Source organism: Euprymna scolopes, chromosome 31 (genome assembly GCF_053919585.1).
Source record: "Euprymna scolopes isolate OS-2025 chromosome 31, ASM5391958v1, whole genome shotgun sequence".
NCBI classification, from domain to species: Eukaryota; Metazoa; Mollusca; class Cephalopoda; order Sepiida; family Sepiolidae; genus Euprymna; species Euprymna scolopes.
The window spans coordinates 88,679,405-88,694,747 of NC_136512.1; the positions used below are offsets into that span (position 1 = coordinate 88,679,405).

The following is a 15,343-nucleotide window of genomic DNA, read 5'->3' on the forward strand; positions in this document are numbered from 1 at the left end:
AAAGATAATACTTGCTTGTTTTTTTTATTATAAAAAAAAAAGCTTGCATAATTAGAATTATACTTATTGTACTTATCAAGAAACACAAATATTCATTTGTCATCTCAAGGAGAGGTAACTGAAGGTTAACATTTTTACACAAGGGGAGCTAACTCAGGGGCACCATTTTACAAGGTTTAAAAAGAAAAAGAAACTAGAAACTCAAAGCAAAAACCAATTAAATGCACAAAAAAAAAATGACAAAATCATGATTTATGTTTTTTAAATAAACATTTTATTTCATACTTTGATATAAACATTTTCACTAAGAAGAAAAAACCTCCCCTTCCCACCAACTGCTCAGCCAAGACTTGCAGGTGTTGATGCTGTGGTCAATCTTGATATTCTTCTCGGAGAATGAGAGAAAAGCGAGAGTAAGCAAAGTAGATACCCTTGTCAAACATATGGAAATGTCATATTCTCAATCTAATGGGTTTGTATTCCTCCGCTTTGCCGATTCAAAGACAACAGCAAGGCATGTCGGTACCGAGCCAGAGCCTGAAAAAACAAAGCCTCCAGCCAATCAGATCTCGTTTGAAAAAAGAAAATGCTTTCAGTGACACAAGGAAAAGAGCAGATAACTGTGCTTGCTTTGTGAGAGGGGAGGTAAACTGCATTCTAACCTGGCAATAAAGGAAGAAGCAGTTTCATTGCTTTGCTATGGGGTGCAGTCGTGTGCATCTTTACATGTGCATCTTTACATGTGTGTCTTTGTATGTGTCCATTAATTTGTTACTTTCAGGGTGGAACGATAAAAATGTCGCCCTAAAGAAAACAACACTACAGCTTTATGTTAAAACTTCATTGAAAAATCAATTCATGTAACTTGATTATGTAGTAGAGCTGACATCTATTCAATGTAGCCGCCTTCAGCCTCAATCATCGCCTTGATACAGGTTTGGAACTAGGAGCATGCCTTTTCCACAAGTGCCGGCAGGAGCTTGGTGAATACTCGGTGTCGATCAGGCTGGTTTTGGTGCTGTGGGAGGTCATGTTGGTGATGCTTTTGACGTATGACCAAACAAAGTAGTTCAGGGGGTTCAGATTGGGGGAAGAGAGGGACAGTGAAAGAAGGGTACAAAGTTGTAACACTCCTTCTGAAGTCTCTTTGAACTTGTGGAACAGTACGGAATCCTGCAGCCACACCCAGTGGCCACTTGATTGCACCAGGGATCACCACACTCTTCAGCACATCCAGATGCACTTTGGTATTGACTTTTAAGCCGATGTCGAAGATGTGAGATGGCATGATATAGTCCTCATTTGAAACCACATCAAAGACTATAACCATGACCAGAAACTTCGTTAAGCTGCATTCTCTCAAGCGTTGAACTGTCCAGATTTGCATTTTGAAGGTGCTAGCAATGGTCCTGTTGTCATAACTTGGATTGGTTGAGAGCATGAGTTGTACAGCGATGCATCTCTGATCTCGCTCGTTGAACATTGTGTCGCTTTCAGACATGATAGAAGGATCCTAATGACAATTAATGATTTGTGTTATTTGGACTACTATTCTCTTAAGGTCGGTGGAACTCATTAATCTCTTAAGGTAGTCCATCCCAGGAAAGGTAAAATCCCGATTTCAAACTTCCGTTGTCTTGTGGAATACCCCTTTTTTCCCCCCCATAAAAACATCGTCAGGAGAAAACTTTGAATGAAAACTATAGAGTTTGACATTGCTGACAAGTTTGTTCTATTAGCTCCTGCGACAGCGCTGATACCAAACTGGAATAGTCTTACTATTCCTTCGGATCTGTCCAACGTTGAAAGAGGGAGCACATGCTACGTGGGCAACAGCTTGTTCTCCATATCATAGTGTTCAGGCTAGCATCCACTAAGACTCAACTAACAAACCTACAGCTTACAACCTGGAGAGGACGCTTCAGCTTCACCAGTGGTGCGGATACAACGTGGTTAATCTCACCCATGATTGACGGAAGTATACTACTCTTACTATTCTCATCGTGGAAACTTGCAACATTTTCCATCTTGTTGCACTTGGGAATCCTTACGTTGAATTTGAGAATCTGTATGGGATTTTGCAGAATAGAATTGTAAATTAAGACTTCTACATGGTCATGGCTGACATGACAAGAGCATTTTTTTTTAATCGGCTTTTACAAGGAGGTTATTTGATTTCTTAATCCCAGGGTTTAAGTTAGACTTACAATATCTTTTTATATACAAAATGAATGAATCTTGACTTTGGCGTTAATATTGCTCCCTTTTTCGGTCTGATGAGGTGGTCTCTCTGAATCGAGTTTCTACTGAAACATGTGTAACCAATAACGTTGGTATGATAAACATACTATATACTTGCTCTGTCCTCTATTGAGCACTCTTTAATGAACACAGTGAATCTACATCTATAAGCCAAATAATACATAAAGAGATTTATTATTTACAAAACAAATTAATCTCCAAGCCATTTGCATACAAGATCAGATCGATTAAATATTTGGTTAACAAGAAAGTTCTTGCGGGATTTTCAATTTTGATTTCAAATGATGTATTTTCAAATAAGTTTCATTATAACACCTTCACTTTATATATCATTTTGAAGAGCGTTTATCGCTGTACATAATCGTTTAAATTACAATCCTTTTAAACCAATCATGTCTTTTTTCAGAGCGTTGGATACAAGATGGAAAAAAATCAAATTTGCATAATTTTCTTATCTCAATTCAAGCTGGGCGGAAAAGCTGCCGAAAAGCGCTCTCGATATCAAGAGGAACCACTACTGTACGCACAGCACAATGGTGGCTTAAGGAATTTCATGGCAGCGACGAAAGTCTTGAAGATGATGAGCGTAGTGGTCGGCCATCGGATATTGACAACAATCAATTAAGAACTATTAGTCTCATCTTTATTAGTTGTTGTTTAAAAAAGATCCAAAAACAACAACTAATAAAGATGAGACTAATAGTCCGAAATAAAAATAAAATTAAACATATAATGCTCATCTCAAAAATTGAATTCCAATTAAGGAATAATATATATAAATCAATTAAGAACTTTAGTCGAAGCCAATCCATGCACAACTGTTCAAGAACTTGCTTCTGAATTAGACTAACACATACAAGAATTTCCAACCACTTGAGAGAGATTGGAAGAACAAAAAAACTTGATGAGTGCTTCAGGAATTGAACGACAATCAAAAGAAACGCCGTTATGAAGTGTCATCTTCCCTTCTTTTACACAACAAGAACGACCCGTTTCTCGACTGGGTTGTGACTTGCGATGAAAAGTTGGATCTTTACGAGAATTGGCGATGCTCAGCTCAGTGGTTAGACACCGACGAAGCTCTACAACAATTCCCAAAGCGAGAGTTGACTGTTTAGTCTCATTCATTAGTTTTTTTAGAGAAGTACTGTCAACAAATGGATGAAATGCATCAGAAACTTCCACAACAACATCCAGCATTAGTCAACAGAAAAGACCCAATTCTCCTCCATGACAATGCTTAACTGCATGTTGCTAAACCGACCCTGCAGAAGTTGAATGAATTTGGCTACAAAACTCTGCTTCATCCACCATACTCTCCAGACTTCTCACCTACCATGCTTCAAGAACCTAAACGATATAAAAAACGCCTTCAGCGATTTCATCGCCACGAGAAGGCAACATTTTTACGTTAATGGCATAGACAAATTTGTCTTATGTTGACAAGTGTTGATTTTGATGGTGCTTATTGTGATCCATAATTTTTTGTTTGAGCGGAGATATGTCAATCTGAATATCAAAATTAAAAACCGCAAGAACTTTCTTGTCACTGTCAGCCTGATATTTAAAATATTAAGAATGCAAAACATAACATTTTTTTTTTTTTCCAAAATACCTACATTCAGCATCAAATAACAAAGAAAGGGTTGACATGCCATAAGACAAACAAACCTTCCAGAGCAAGGATCAAAAATATTAAAGCAATGTCTATTATAGTTGGATTGAATATGTATCTCATTTGATCGGCAAAGGCTTAAAAAGTTAACACACCTGATTTGCTTACAATTTCTATGCAGTCTACAAAGTTTTATGTGAGTTCAAATCACTGGATTAAGCATTGAATATTAAATCTCCTCAACAAAACATGAAAAACTGAGCAAACACAAGGTAATTCAACATGAATTGGAACGGATAAATTGAAGACATTGCCAAGGCTGCTGCAAAGAAGGTAAACTCCCTCTTTCATGCCAGAAAATTACTCACACCAGAGAGTATGCTATATCTATATAAAGCCACAATTTGCCCATGCATACAGTATTGTTGTCACATCTGAGTTAGTGCATCCACCACTAGTCCTTCACTCTTAGACAGTGTACAAAAAAAAAAAAAAAAACTGAACTTTAATAGGTCCCGCACTATCAGTCAATCTTCAATCTCTGTCCCATCACCCCAATGTCGAATCCCTGTTCCTGATTTACAAGTACTTGGAATGTGCTCTGATTAATTCATAACACTTGTGCCTCTTCAGCGTACATACTCCCAACTAGCCCAACAAACAGCAAAATCCCACCCCTCAACTGTTGAGGTCCCTAGATGTTGGAAAGCCTTCTACTCTAATAGTTTCTTCCCTCGGACTGCTAGACTTTGGAGTTCTCTCTTTGTTTCCTGCTTCCCTGACTGCTGGTTTAAATGTAATGTGAAGAGACTTCTTGCTGCTCAAGTTCCCACAGTCCTCTATTAGACATGATCCTAAATAGTAGCCCCTTATGTTTCAAGTGGCAATATGCCTTGTCTGGGATGAAAAAGAGTAAAAAAACTTTTTTAATTCCCTGTAGATTGAGAATGGGCGACTGAATTGAATAAATGAATTGGCTTAAAAGCTAAAGCAAATTATAAAATACAAGAGAGTCATGAAAACCATCACTATAATGACCCAAGATTATGTAGGCTTTCAGTATAGGTGGGATGGAAAGGGGGGGGGGGTCTATCTCCAAATTCTAATTAATAAATATCATTGTATTTTCTGTTAAGAGAAAAACCAGAAAATCTGGTCCTTATTTTCACAACTCTCCTCATGTACAACCAATGGATTTGAGCTGATATGATGTTTTACAAAAATGATTCAAAATGTGATTTAATAAATTGATTTTAACATTAAATTTTAAAACAGTGTCCTCCTACTTTCTCCCTCTCTCACTCTAACTTTCCCTCTCTCGCTTGTGAAAAAAAGAAAAAGGGGAGATAACTGCATAAAGGAATCGTTTTCAATGAAAATTGCCGCTGGCTCAATTGTTTGAGTTTTTTTTTTTTTTTTTTTTACCTGTTAACGATTATTCTCATTAACCAATCGATGGTTATTGATTTTTGATAATCACACGAAAAGACTATTTGACTGTTAATGAAAAAGAAGAAATAGAAAAAAAAACGGACAAAGGAAAAGGAGAAAAAAAAAAAGGAAAAATATTATGACGTGAGTGTTCAAAGTGTAAATAAGAAAGAAAAAAGGAAAAAGAAAAAAAGAAGATAACAAGCAATTACGACATGAGAGTTCAAACAGTACAAATGGTTTAATGGCATTTCAAAACGTTTTCATTCGGTCCATCTACTCTATGATTATGATATGTCAGCCATTTTATGCAGAGGAATTTGGCTGCAGACCAAAATTCTAGTATACAGAGCTGTGATTCTTACCATCCTCACACTCTGACTGCATATGCCAGACATGCCACAAAACCAAACCATTTCCACATAACCTGCCTCCATAGATTGATGAAAATCAAGTGGCAAGACAGAAGACACAGAGAGTTTAACCCCCCCCCCCCAAACACACCATGTTACAGTAGTGCCAGGTTCGTTGGGCAGGTCATATATGCCATATGTCAGTTTCAAGGCTCTCAAAACAGCTCTTTTATGGTGAGCTGTCCAAAGAAAAAGAATTGTAGGAGGAGGACAGCGGAAACGGTTCAAGGATAATCTGTAGGTCTACCTCAAACAGTTCGGTTTGTAATCTGACTCATGGGAAAACCTTGCCCAAGACAGATGTTTCTGGCATATTGGAAAATAAGACGGGGCTATAATTTGTATGCATTAAGTAATGCAAGAGGAAACATACTTTTAGAAAACAGAACAGTCAGCATCTCTACTAAGGAATCATCTCACAAGTGTCTAACACATGCGAGATACTTCAAAGCCCAGATTAGACTGACAAGCCATTTCTGGATCCACAGAACAATTACATCATCGTGGTCATCTTCGTAAGCAATGGATGATGATCATCATCATCATGAAATGTTGAACACCATCATCATCATCATCATCATCATGAAATGTTGAACATCATCATCATCGTCATGAAATGTTGAACACCATCATCATCATCATCATCATGAAATGTTGAACATCATCATCATGATCATGAAATGTTGAACATCATCATCATGATCATGAAATGTTGAACATCATCATCATAAAATGTTGAACATCATCATCATCATGAAATGTCGAACATCATCATCATCATCATCATCATAAAATGTTGAACATCATCATCATCATCATGATGAAATGTCAAACATGATCATCATCATGAACTGTTGAACATGATCATCATCATGAAATGTCAAACATCATCATCATCGTCATGAAATGTTGAACATCATCATCATGAAATGTTGAACATCATCATCATCATGAAATGTCGAACATCATCATCATCAACATCATGAAATGTCGGACATCATCATGATGAAATGTTGAACATCATCATCATCATGAAATGTTGACCACCATCATCATCAACATCATCATCATGAAATGTCGGACATAATCATCATCATCATGAAATGTTGAACATCAACATCATCATCATGAAATGTTGAACATCATCATCATCGTCATGAAATGTTGAACATTATCATCATCGTCATGAAATGTTGAACATCATCATCATGAAATGTTGAACATCATCATCATCATCATCATGAAATGTTGAACATCATCATCATCATGATGAAATGTTGAACATCATTCCTATTACGTATTATTCATTAAATACAAGTTGTCATGTTATCCATAGTTAGGGGGGGGAGGGTATACATCTTTTAAATTTATTCAAAAACATTCTAGAACTGATAGGATTTGAACTCAATCAACATGAATGATTTGAGATTTGTGTTGTAAACAATTCTTTTTATCGTTTCATTTTAATTTTTGTTTAAGACTTATTTTCAAGACACAAAGGGATTACGATTGTTGAATGTAAGAAGAAACATGCTGTTCGCAAAGACAGAACGATCAATATCTTTGTTACAGAACCATTCCACAGATAATCACACATGCGGGCGATACTTCAGATCTTGGAGTGGACTGATAAGCCCTAATTCCTACTACGTATGATTCATTGAATACAAGTTGCTATTTTATCCATAGTTCAGGGGAGGATATACCTCTTTTAAATTTATTCATGAACAATTAAACATTCTAGATTTGATAGGATTTGAACTCAACATGACTGATTTGAAATTCATGTTATTATTCTTTAAACAGCAATCATTTCTCTCAAACCCATTCCTATCAATTCCGCTCATATTTTCTCATCACTTTCCCTACCAACTGACCCTGCTACATCTACTGACCTAAGAAGTCTTATTAATTCTTTCAATGTGGCTATACCATCAGAGTTTCCTGATTGGCAAGCATCTCTTTATCATAGTCTAAATTTAATCTTCATCAGGACCTATCTTTAAGACTCATATCACACAAACATTATATCATTCTTATAATTTCTCTTCATGCAACGCATGTCCTCAACCCCCACTGGCTAAGTTTCCTTTTTTATACATCATCACACTGCATATCTGAATAGTCTTTTGGTCTCCGCACATCCAGTGATGGATCTTTCCCCAGTAATCAGGCCTTTGGTTACCATGTCACCAGGTGGTAGGGTCAATATCACATGCTTCCATGTTGCGTTTGCACAAGTCAACATAGTGGAGGTGAGGACGACCCATGTTCCCTTTGTGAGTTCACCAAAAAGAATGTCTTTTAGGATTCTCCAAAAATTAATATTTAGAATGAACCACATATTGGTATGATAAGAATATTTTACTGTGATTTATTTTAAAGTTTACCAGTTCAAATTTTATGGATTAAAAGGCCCGTATCAGTTTGAGTTTTGCAAAATGAGGATTAATATAATATTGTTCCTTGACGGTCAATTTTACTTAGAAATAAAATTCCAGACTTAAGTTTTCATAACAAATTCAATGCAAGCGAAATTATAATTGCGATCACCTTTTTGATGGAAGAGAACTTCGATTATTTTGCCAACAACTATGCAAATTTGTCATACGAAAGACAAAAAAAACTATAAAAATAAAGATATTCATTTTTCTTTTTTTTTTTACAAGAGAGTCACTATTTATTAAGGTCCAAAGGCCACTCGAGGATAAGGGTTAATGAATGTAAGGTGGTAGGGTAGTAATCGTTAATGGTGTAAGTTAGGTAGAATTTTATTATTTAAGGAGATGGTTCAACAAGAATTTGTTTACATTGGACTTGAAAGCTACCATACTGTAGTTGGCTGGGAAGCAGGCCAGTGAAAGTGTTCCACAGGTGGGTAGTTCTAGGAAAGAAGCTTTCTTTGTGGAATCAGCGTCTAGATTTAGGCACAGATAGAGAGTGGGGGAAATTGTCGATAGTGGTTAAGGCTAGTTGAGTGTTTTTTTGTAAGAGTTTGACAAGGGGGGGGCATAGGTTGGAGTGGATCAAATATTCTGAATACGTTCAATCAAAAATGGAAAAATGATTTTATGACAAGCAATTCGTTAATGTTATTACAATGTTTTTGTATATAGCACTAATTTTGTTATTGTTCTGACAATTTTGGTGCTAAGGTTCAAAAGATTGACAGAGTAGTTTAGTAGAGACTGTTCTGCACACAGGCAGAAAAGTTAACATTCATATATATCTACTATTATATGAAAGAAACTTTGTGTGTATGTGTCTGTGAGTTCGTTCCCTATGGACTCCTAAACAGATGGATCGATTCTTATGGAATTTTACACAAATGTAGCTAATGTGTCTGAGAGTGTTCTTATATAAGTTTTTTAAGGTTCAAAAAGATTGTGCTGTCTCGTACGAAGCAAAGCTGTGAGGATTGGATGAATTAACTAACAAACAAATGAGACAGAAAATTTTTTACATGTAAAAAAAAAAAAAAAACATTTAAAATATTACAAACAAATGAAGAAAAAAAAATCGATTGAAAAATAAAAATCGTGTTTATAATTCATATATTTTATGAAGATAAAAACAAGGAAATGAATAAAATTGAAGAATATTCAATTTGCATTCAATCTGCATCAAGAAATAAACATGAAAATAAAATTAAAGATTATTCACCTTTCCAGTTCTCAGTGACATTCACAACATGTCCATTGTTTTATTTTTTTAAATTGGCTTAGAATGATAAAAATATGGCATAATCACATTGACACACCGAAGTTAAGCGACGCTGAGCCTGGTCAGTACAAAAATGGGTGATCATTTAGTAATACCAGGTGCTGTATGAGGGATGAATGCCACCAATCTATTCTTGGCTAAGACGTTGTATCGACACTGGTTTGTCTGTTTTGTGGCATATGGACCATTTTCAGACTGAAACACGATAACTATTTTATTGAGCGAATTTTTGACTTGAAACCTTGTGTTAAGATTGCAAAATTGCTTTCTGCATAGCCATTTCCTTTACTTTAGTGTTAGTCTATCTTTCCCATTCCTTTACTTTAGTGTTAGTCTATCTTTCCCATTCCTTTACTTTAGTGTTAGTCTATCTTTCCCATTCCTTTACTTTAGTGTTAGTCTATCTTTCCCATTCCTTTACTTTAGTGTTAGTCTATCTTTCCCATTCCTTTACTTTAGTGTTAGTCTATCTTTCCCATTCCTTTACTTTAGTGTTAGTCTATCTTTCCCATTCCTTTACTTTAGTGTTAGTCTATCTTTCCCATTCCTTTACTTTAGTGTTAGTCTATCTTTCCCATTCCTTTACTTTAGTGTTAGTCTATCTTTCCCATTCCTTTACTTTAGTGTTAGTCTATCTTTCCCATTCCTTTACTTTAGTGTTAGTCTATCTTTCCCATTCCTTTACTTTAGTGTTAGTCTATCTTTCCCATTCCTTTACTTTAGTGTTAGTCTATCTTTCCCATTCCTTTACTTTAGTGTTAGTCTATCTTACACACCAGTTCGCATTGGATCACCAAAGTTAAGCAATGCTGAGTCCAATCAGTACTAAAATGGGTGACTATTTGGTAATACCAGGTGCTGTATGTGCTCAAAGCCTGGAGAGAGATGCCCAAGATACACTGCATGAAATAATGCAGCGCCCCCACCATTCTTTCACAGTCAACTTAGCCATTTTCTACAAGTAGATGGAGGGGGGCACTTTTTTCATCAACATCTTTGCAAAGTTATTCACGTCTCGCGACATTGACGTATGCATAAAACATGTTATTTCGAACGCCCGTGACTTCACACGTCGCATGGGTGAGATGACTAAACATTTTTCTTTTTTTTTTCACCTCCTTTTCCTCTTAGCGTTACAGGTTCAAGCCTGCTTGCCTGCTTACTACTTTTTTTTTTTTTTTACACAGGAATCACCACTTATCAAGGCGTGGAGGCCACTCGAGGATAAGGGTTAATGGGTATACATTAGTCAATGTGATTATAGCATAGTAAACAAATGTAGTGGGAATTTTGTAAATTCGATTACTTAGAGGGACGGTTCAAGAACTTGTTTATGTTGGACTTGAAAACAATCAGATTGTAGTCAGATGGAAAGCTGGCAAACGGAAGTGAGCGTCACAGATGTGCACTCGCTGCTATTTTCATTTTTCTCAGGTGGTTGTGAAACATTTTCTCTTAGGGCTCCGTTGAAAAGTGTTTTTTTTCTTTTTGTGAAGCACATTTTACCACAAAACCTATCCACACCTGGTCAATACCAAGTATCCCTGCTAGTCATCTATAAACATCATCAAACATAAAAGAGCACACAGTTAATGTCTTATTTTACTTGTCGCCCGAGGAGGGCAAAGTTAAATCGATTTTTAATGCAGAAATGTGCTTCACAAAAAAAAAAAAAAAAAAAAAAAAACACTTTTCAAAAAGAAAACTTGCTTCAGTGTAGTAAGATTTCTCCTTCGTTGACAGAGAACAGAAAAGATGAAGTTATCATCATCGGTTTAACATCATCAACTTCTGACCTAACCTTAACCTCTGGCCAGAAATTTATTTATTAAACTTTCTCTCATCCTCATCATTTCCTCCCATGTTTTACTTGGACTTTCCCTATAGGCTGACTCTATTACTTCAATTTCTTTTCACTAAGGAGTCATCATTTATCAAGTCCCAAAGGCCACTTGAGGATAATAGTTGAGGATAATAGCTAAAAGAGTGTCAGGTGAACGTCGAGACAACATCGTGATTATTAGTAATGATGGTGATGATTGGGCAGAATTTGATTATTTAAGAAGGTTGCTCAACAAGAATTTGTTTACATTACACTTGATCCTGCTACCTTAACTGTTTTACATCTACTAATCCAATAACTCTCATCCATTCTTTCAACGTGGCTATACCAACAAAGTCTCCTGTTCTGTTTATATTTAATCTCCCTTTGAGCTCATTAGATTTAACACTGTCCTTCAAACTCACATTACACAATCATCATTTTCATATCAATTCTTTTCATCCAACGCATGTACTTAACTCTCACTGGTCAAGTTTCACTTCAATACATCAGAGTTAGAAACAAGGTCGGTTTTTAATGTAGAAATGTTGTACAACAGATACTACACCTTTAACTATTTGTATAAAATAATATAAAAACATTTTAAATGAGGCATAAGGCCATTTAGAAGTGTTGGTTATCTTTTGTTTATCCTATTCATAGCTTGAATGATCAATCACCATGATACCACATTTACTCCAAGAGTCGTCCTACTTAAAATTCCCAAATCGTTTTAATAAATTTTATTTATCTCATACATTCTCCCCGAGAGATCGTTTTAAGATTTAAGATTCTACCTGCAATTGTTTGAATCTCTCTTGCACTTGGTTCACAGAGTATATTTGCCAGGTAGTTTTTGAAATTCTTTCTTATCCCTATAATTGTTGGAAAGATGGAGATCTTCCTAAGATTCCAGTTTCTTTTCAAGTCATACTCAAGATTGTGGTATTTGGTATCTTTTCCCTCTCAGCTCTGTTTAAGCCAATATTGTTAGGGACACCGACTTCAACTAGGGTTGCTACTCTCTCTTTCTTGTTCCATATCACCATGTCAAGTTTTATGGCTCCGTTTTCTAGCTATGTAGCTGTAGGAATTGCATAATCATAGTGGATGGTGTAGAACTTATTTCCAACTGCACATTCGATCCACACGTATTGGCCAAAACACACACACATACACACATCTATATATCTATAAAAGTGAACGTGTCTGTCTGTCTGTCTGTGTACATTTCCCTACGCAATAACTCTGTCAATTTTTAGTCTATAGACTCGAAATTTGAAATACCGGGTACTGAGATTTGGGAAAATCGATGTGACGGGTGTCAGCCAGAAATTTGGCTGTTAAGGGGTCAAATTTCAACGATTTGACCTTTAAGAACTCTACCAAACTCCTCCGACAATTTTGGGTCTAGACACTTGAAATTTTAGATATAGGTTCCTTGAACCTGGATCTAACTTAATAAAGTGATTTGAGCCCGAAACTATAAATTTTAAGGGGTCATAATAGGGGTCAAATTAAAAAAAAATTACTCTTTTTTTTTTTTGCTCAGCATACACCTCCAAACACCCGGGCAACGCCGGGCTGAAATGCTAGTATATATATATATGTGTGTGTATATATATATATATATATATATATATATATAAGAGCAAACAGTTAATAAAACATGTTAAAAAACACTTTGAAAAAGAATCTGATAAGTGGATAGTCCTTAATCCACGGAGTTTATTTTATATATATATATATATATATATATATATATTAATATGATAGCGTGTGTTATTTTGTGTGTCATGCTTACATCTTTTTTCTTCAGAGTGACTGTTGTTTAATTGTTATGACATTCAATTTCTTGTAATAAATAATTTTACCAAGAATTCTTCATAAGTTTTGTTTTCGGTGACGATTTTATAAATAATTTTATCAAGAATTCTTTATAAGTTTTGGTTTCGATTATAGCTGAAGGAACTCAAGTTTTATATATATATATATATATATATATACTTTTTTTTTCCACGTAAGTTTTGGTTTCAGTTTCGATTCAAGCTGATGCACCCAAGTCATATGGATGTACTTTTTATTTTTGAAATTAAAACTTTATAATATATAAGAATCGACAGAAAATTGACTCTATAATAATACATACGAAATCTGCATAAATTAAAATATCATATTTAAGCATATTTTATGTCCGGGCTATGTCGGGCGTCCCTGCTAGCTTAAATAAATACTTTTGCAGTTTTAACAAAAGAGCTACAATAATATCAGGAGGTCTCCATTTATGCTGAACATCTACAGAATGCCAACATCAATATATTTCATATGAAAGAGTTTGCTGTGGAATTTCCACAGGTCCCTCTAGTTTAAATAACGTTATTATCCAATCATTTGATTAGCGTGATACTACACTTTGATTCTAGTAAAATTTGTTATTTGTTAGGTTTTCTGGCTTTTTGCTGCAGACAGTTATATCATGAGTGTAGATATCGACAAATGATCTCAGAATATGATCTGCCCAAAATGAACCCTTGATTTTGAGTGCTTCAGTCGTCAATCCATCAACAACTCTTTCATAGATTGAAAGGATTTGATAATTGAGAAAACATTTCCGGATATGCCATAGCTAAACTTTTGTGCTAAACTCTATCAAATGCATCTGATATATCAGGAGGTATCGCCCTAGAGTCCAAGCCAACCTCGATAGATTCAGATTCAGTGTGATATTACAGTCAGCACGTCAGCAGTTCATTTTGCTGGGCGAAACTGAGGGGGTTGACAATTTCTTAATTCATTCAAACAATGCACAGAAGACTGATCTACTTCTTTTTTTTTTAACAAAGGAGTCACCACTTATGAAGGCCCATAGACCACTCGAGGATAAGGATTAATGAGTTTAAGGTGGTCAGTGAGACAACAGCTCAGTGATTGTTTTTGGTAGGAACTAAACAGAATTGCACTATTTAAGGGGACAGAAGAGCAAGAACTTGTTTGTTTATATTGGACTTGAAGACGATCATGTTGTAGTCAGCTGGGAGGCAAGTCAATGGAATAAAGTTCCACAGGCGGGAAATTGTTGGAAAAGGCTTTGTTCATGGAATTTGTGTTTAGATTTAGGCACTGATAGAGAGGGGGGGGGGACTTGTTGGTAGTGGTTGTAGCTTAACAAGTGCTTTTTGTGAAAGTTTGACAGAGGGGGAGAAACCATTGAATGAAGCTCAGATAAGCACTTACCATGAGAATAATGGTAGATTAGAGACAGACTTGCAACATCTCTTCTGATGAGAAACGTTTCTCCTTTAAGCAATGATTGAACAGCTTTGTGAGGAGAGGAACTAATTCTGGTCACAGTTTCGTTAGCGCCATGACTGGAATATTGTCAGGATCTGCTTTCCTTGCATTCAGATTCTTGAAGAGTTTGACAACATCCCATACAAATATGTGGATGCTGTTTAGAGTATCATCAGCTTTGGAAGCACAACATATTTTTGAAATTAATACACTGAAGATGGTAGATTTTATTTAATCTACAGGTGTAACCTTGACAGATGAGAACGTTTTTTTTTTCTTCTTTTTTTACATATCAAGGCGTGGAGGCCACTTGAGGATAAGGGTTTATGTGTAGCCATTGGGACAGTTGCATAATAATCATTTGTAGAAGTAATTTGGTATAATTAGATCAATTATGAGGGTGGCTGAACAAGAACTTGTTTTCGTTGGACATGAAGGCAATCATATTGTAGTCAGCTGGAAAGCAGACCAACAGAACAGAGTTCCATAGGAAGGCAGTTCTCAAAAAGAAAAAAGCTTTGTTCATGGGATCCATGTTTAGGTTTAGGCAACAATAGAGAGTGAAAGGAATTTATTGATAGTGATTTGGGCTAGACGAGTGTTTTTTGTGAAGGATTAGCAAGGGGAGACCATAGATTCGAGCTCAGTCGAACACTTGCCATAAAAATAGCGATAGAGCAAAGACAGACTTGTAACATCTCTTCTGTGTGAGAAGAGAAAAGGGCATCCCGTACTAGATTGCAAAATCTATTTTGAACTCTGTCGAGTATGAAACTGCATTGTTTG

At 35.8% G+C, this 15,343-nt stretch overlaps 1 protein-coding gene across 11 annotated transcripts in view; it reads right to left on the bottom strand.

Moving 5' to 3' along the window:
* LOC145255848 (uncharacterized) overlaps positions 1-15,343 on the bottom strand; it is a 542,783-nt gene that overhangs the window by 106,186 nt on the left and 421,254 nt on the right. The window contains exon 8 of one of the 11 annotated variants that reach the window (XM_080114600.1): positions 377-537. The exons of the other annotated variants lie outside the window; for them this stretch is intronic. Coding sequence (XP_079970726.1) covers positions 498-537 — 40 coding nt within the window. The 3' untranslated portion in view covers positions 377-497. Of the gene's footprint in view, positions 1-376; positions 538-15,343 lie in introns of those variants that run through there. 11 annotated transcript variants of the gene reach the window in all.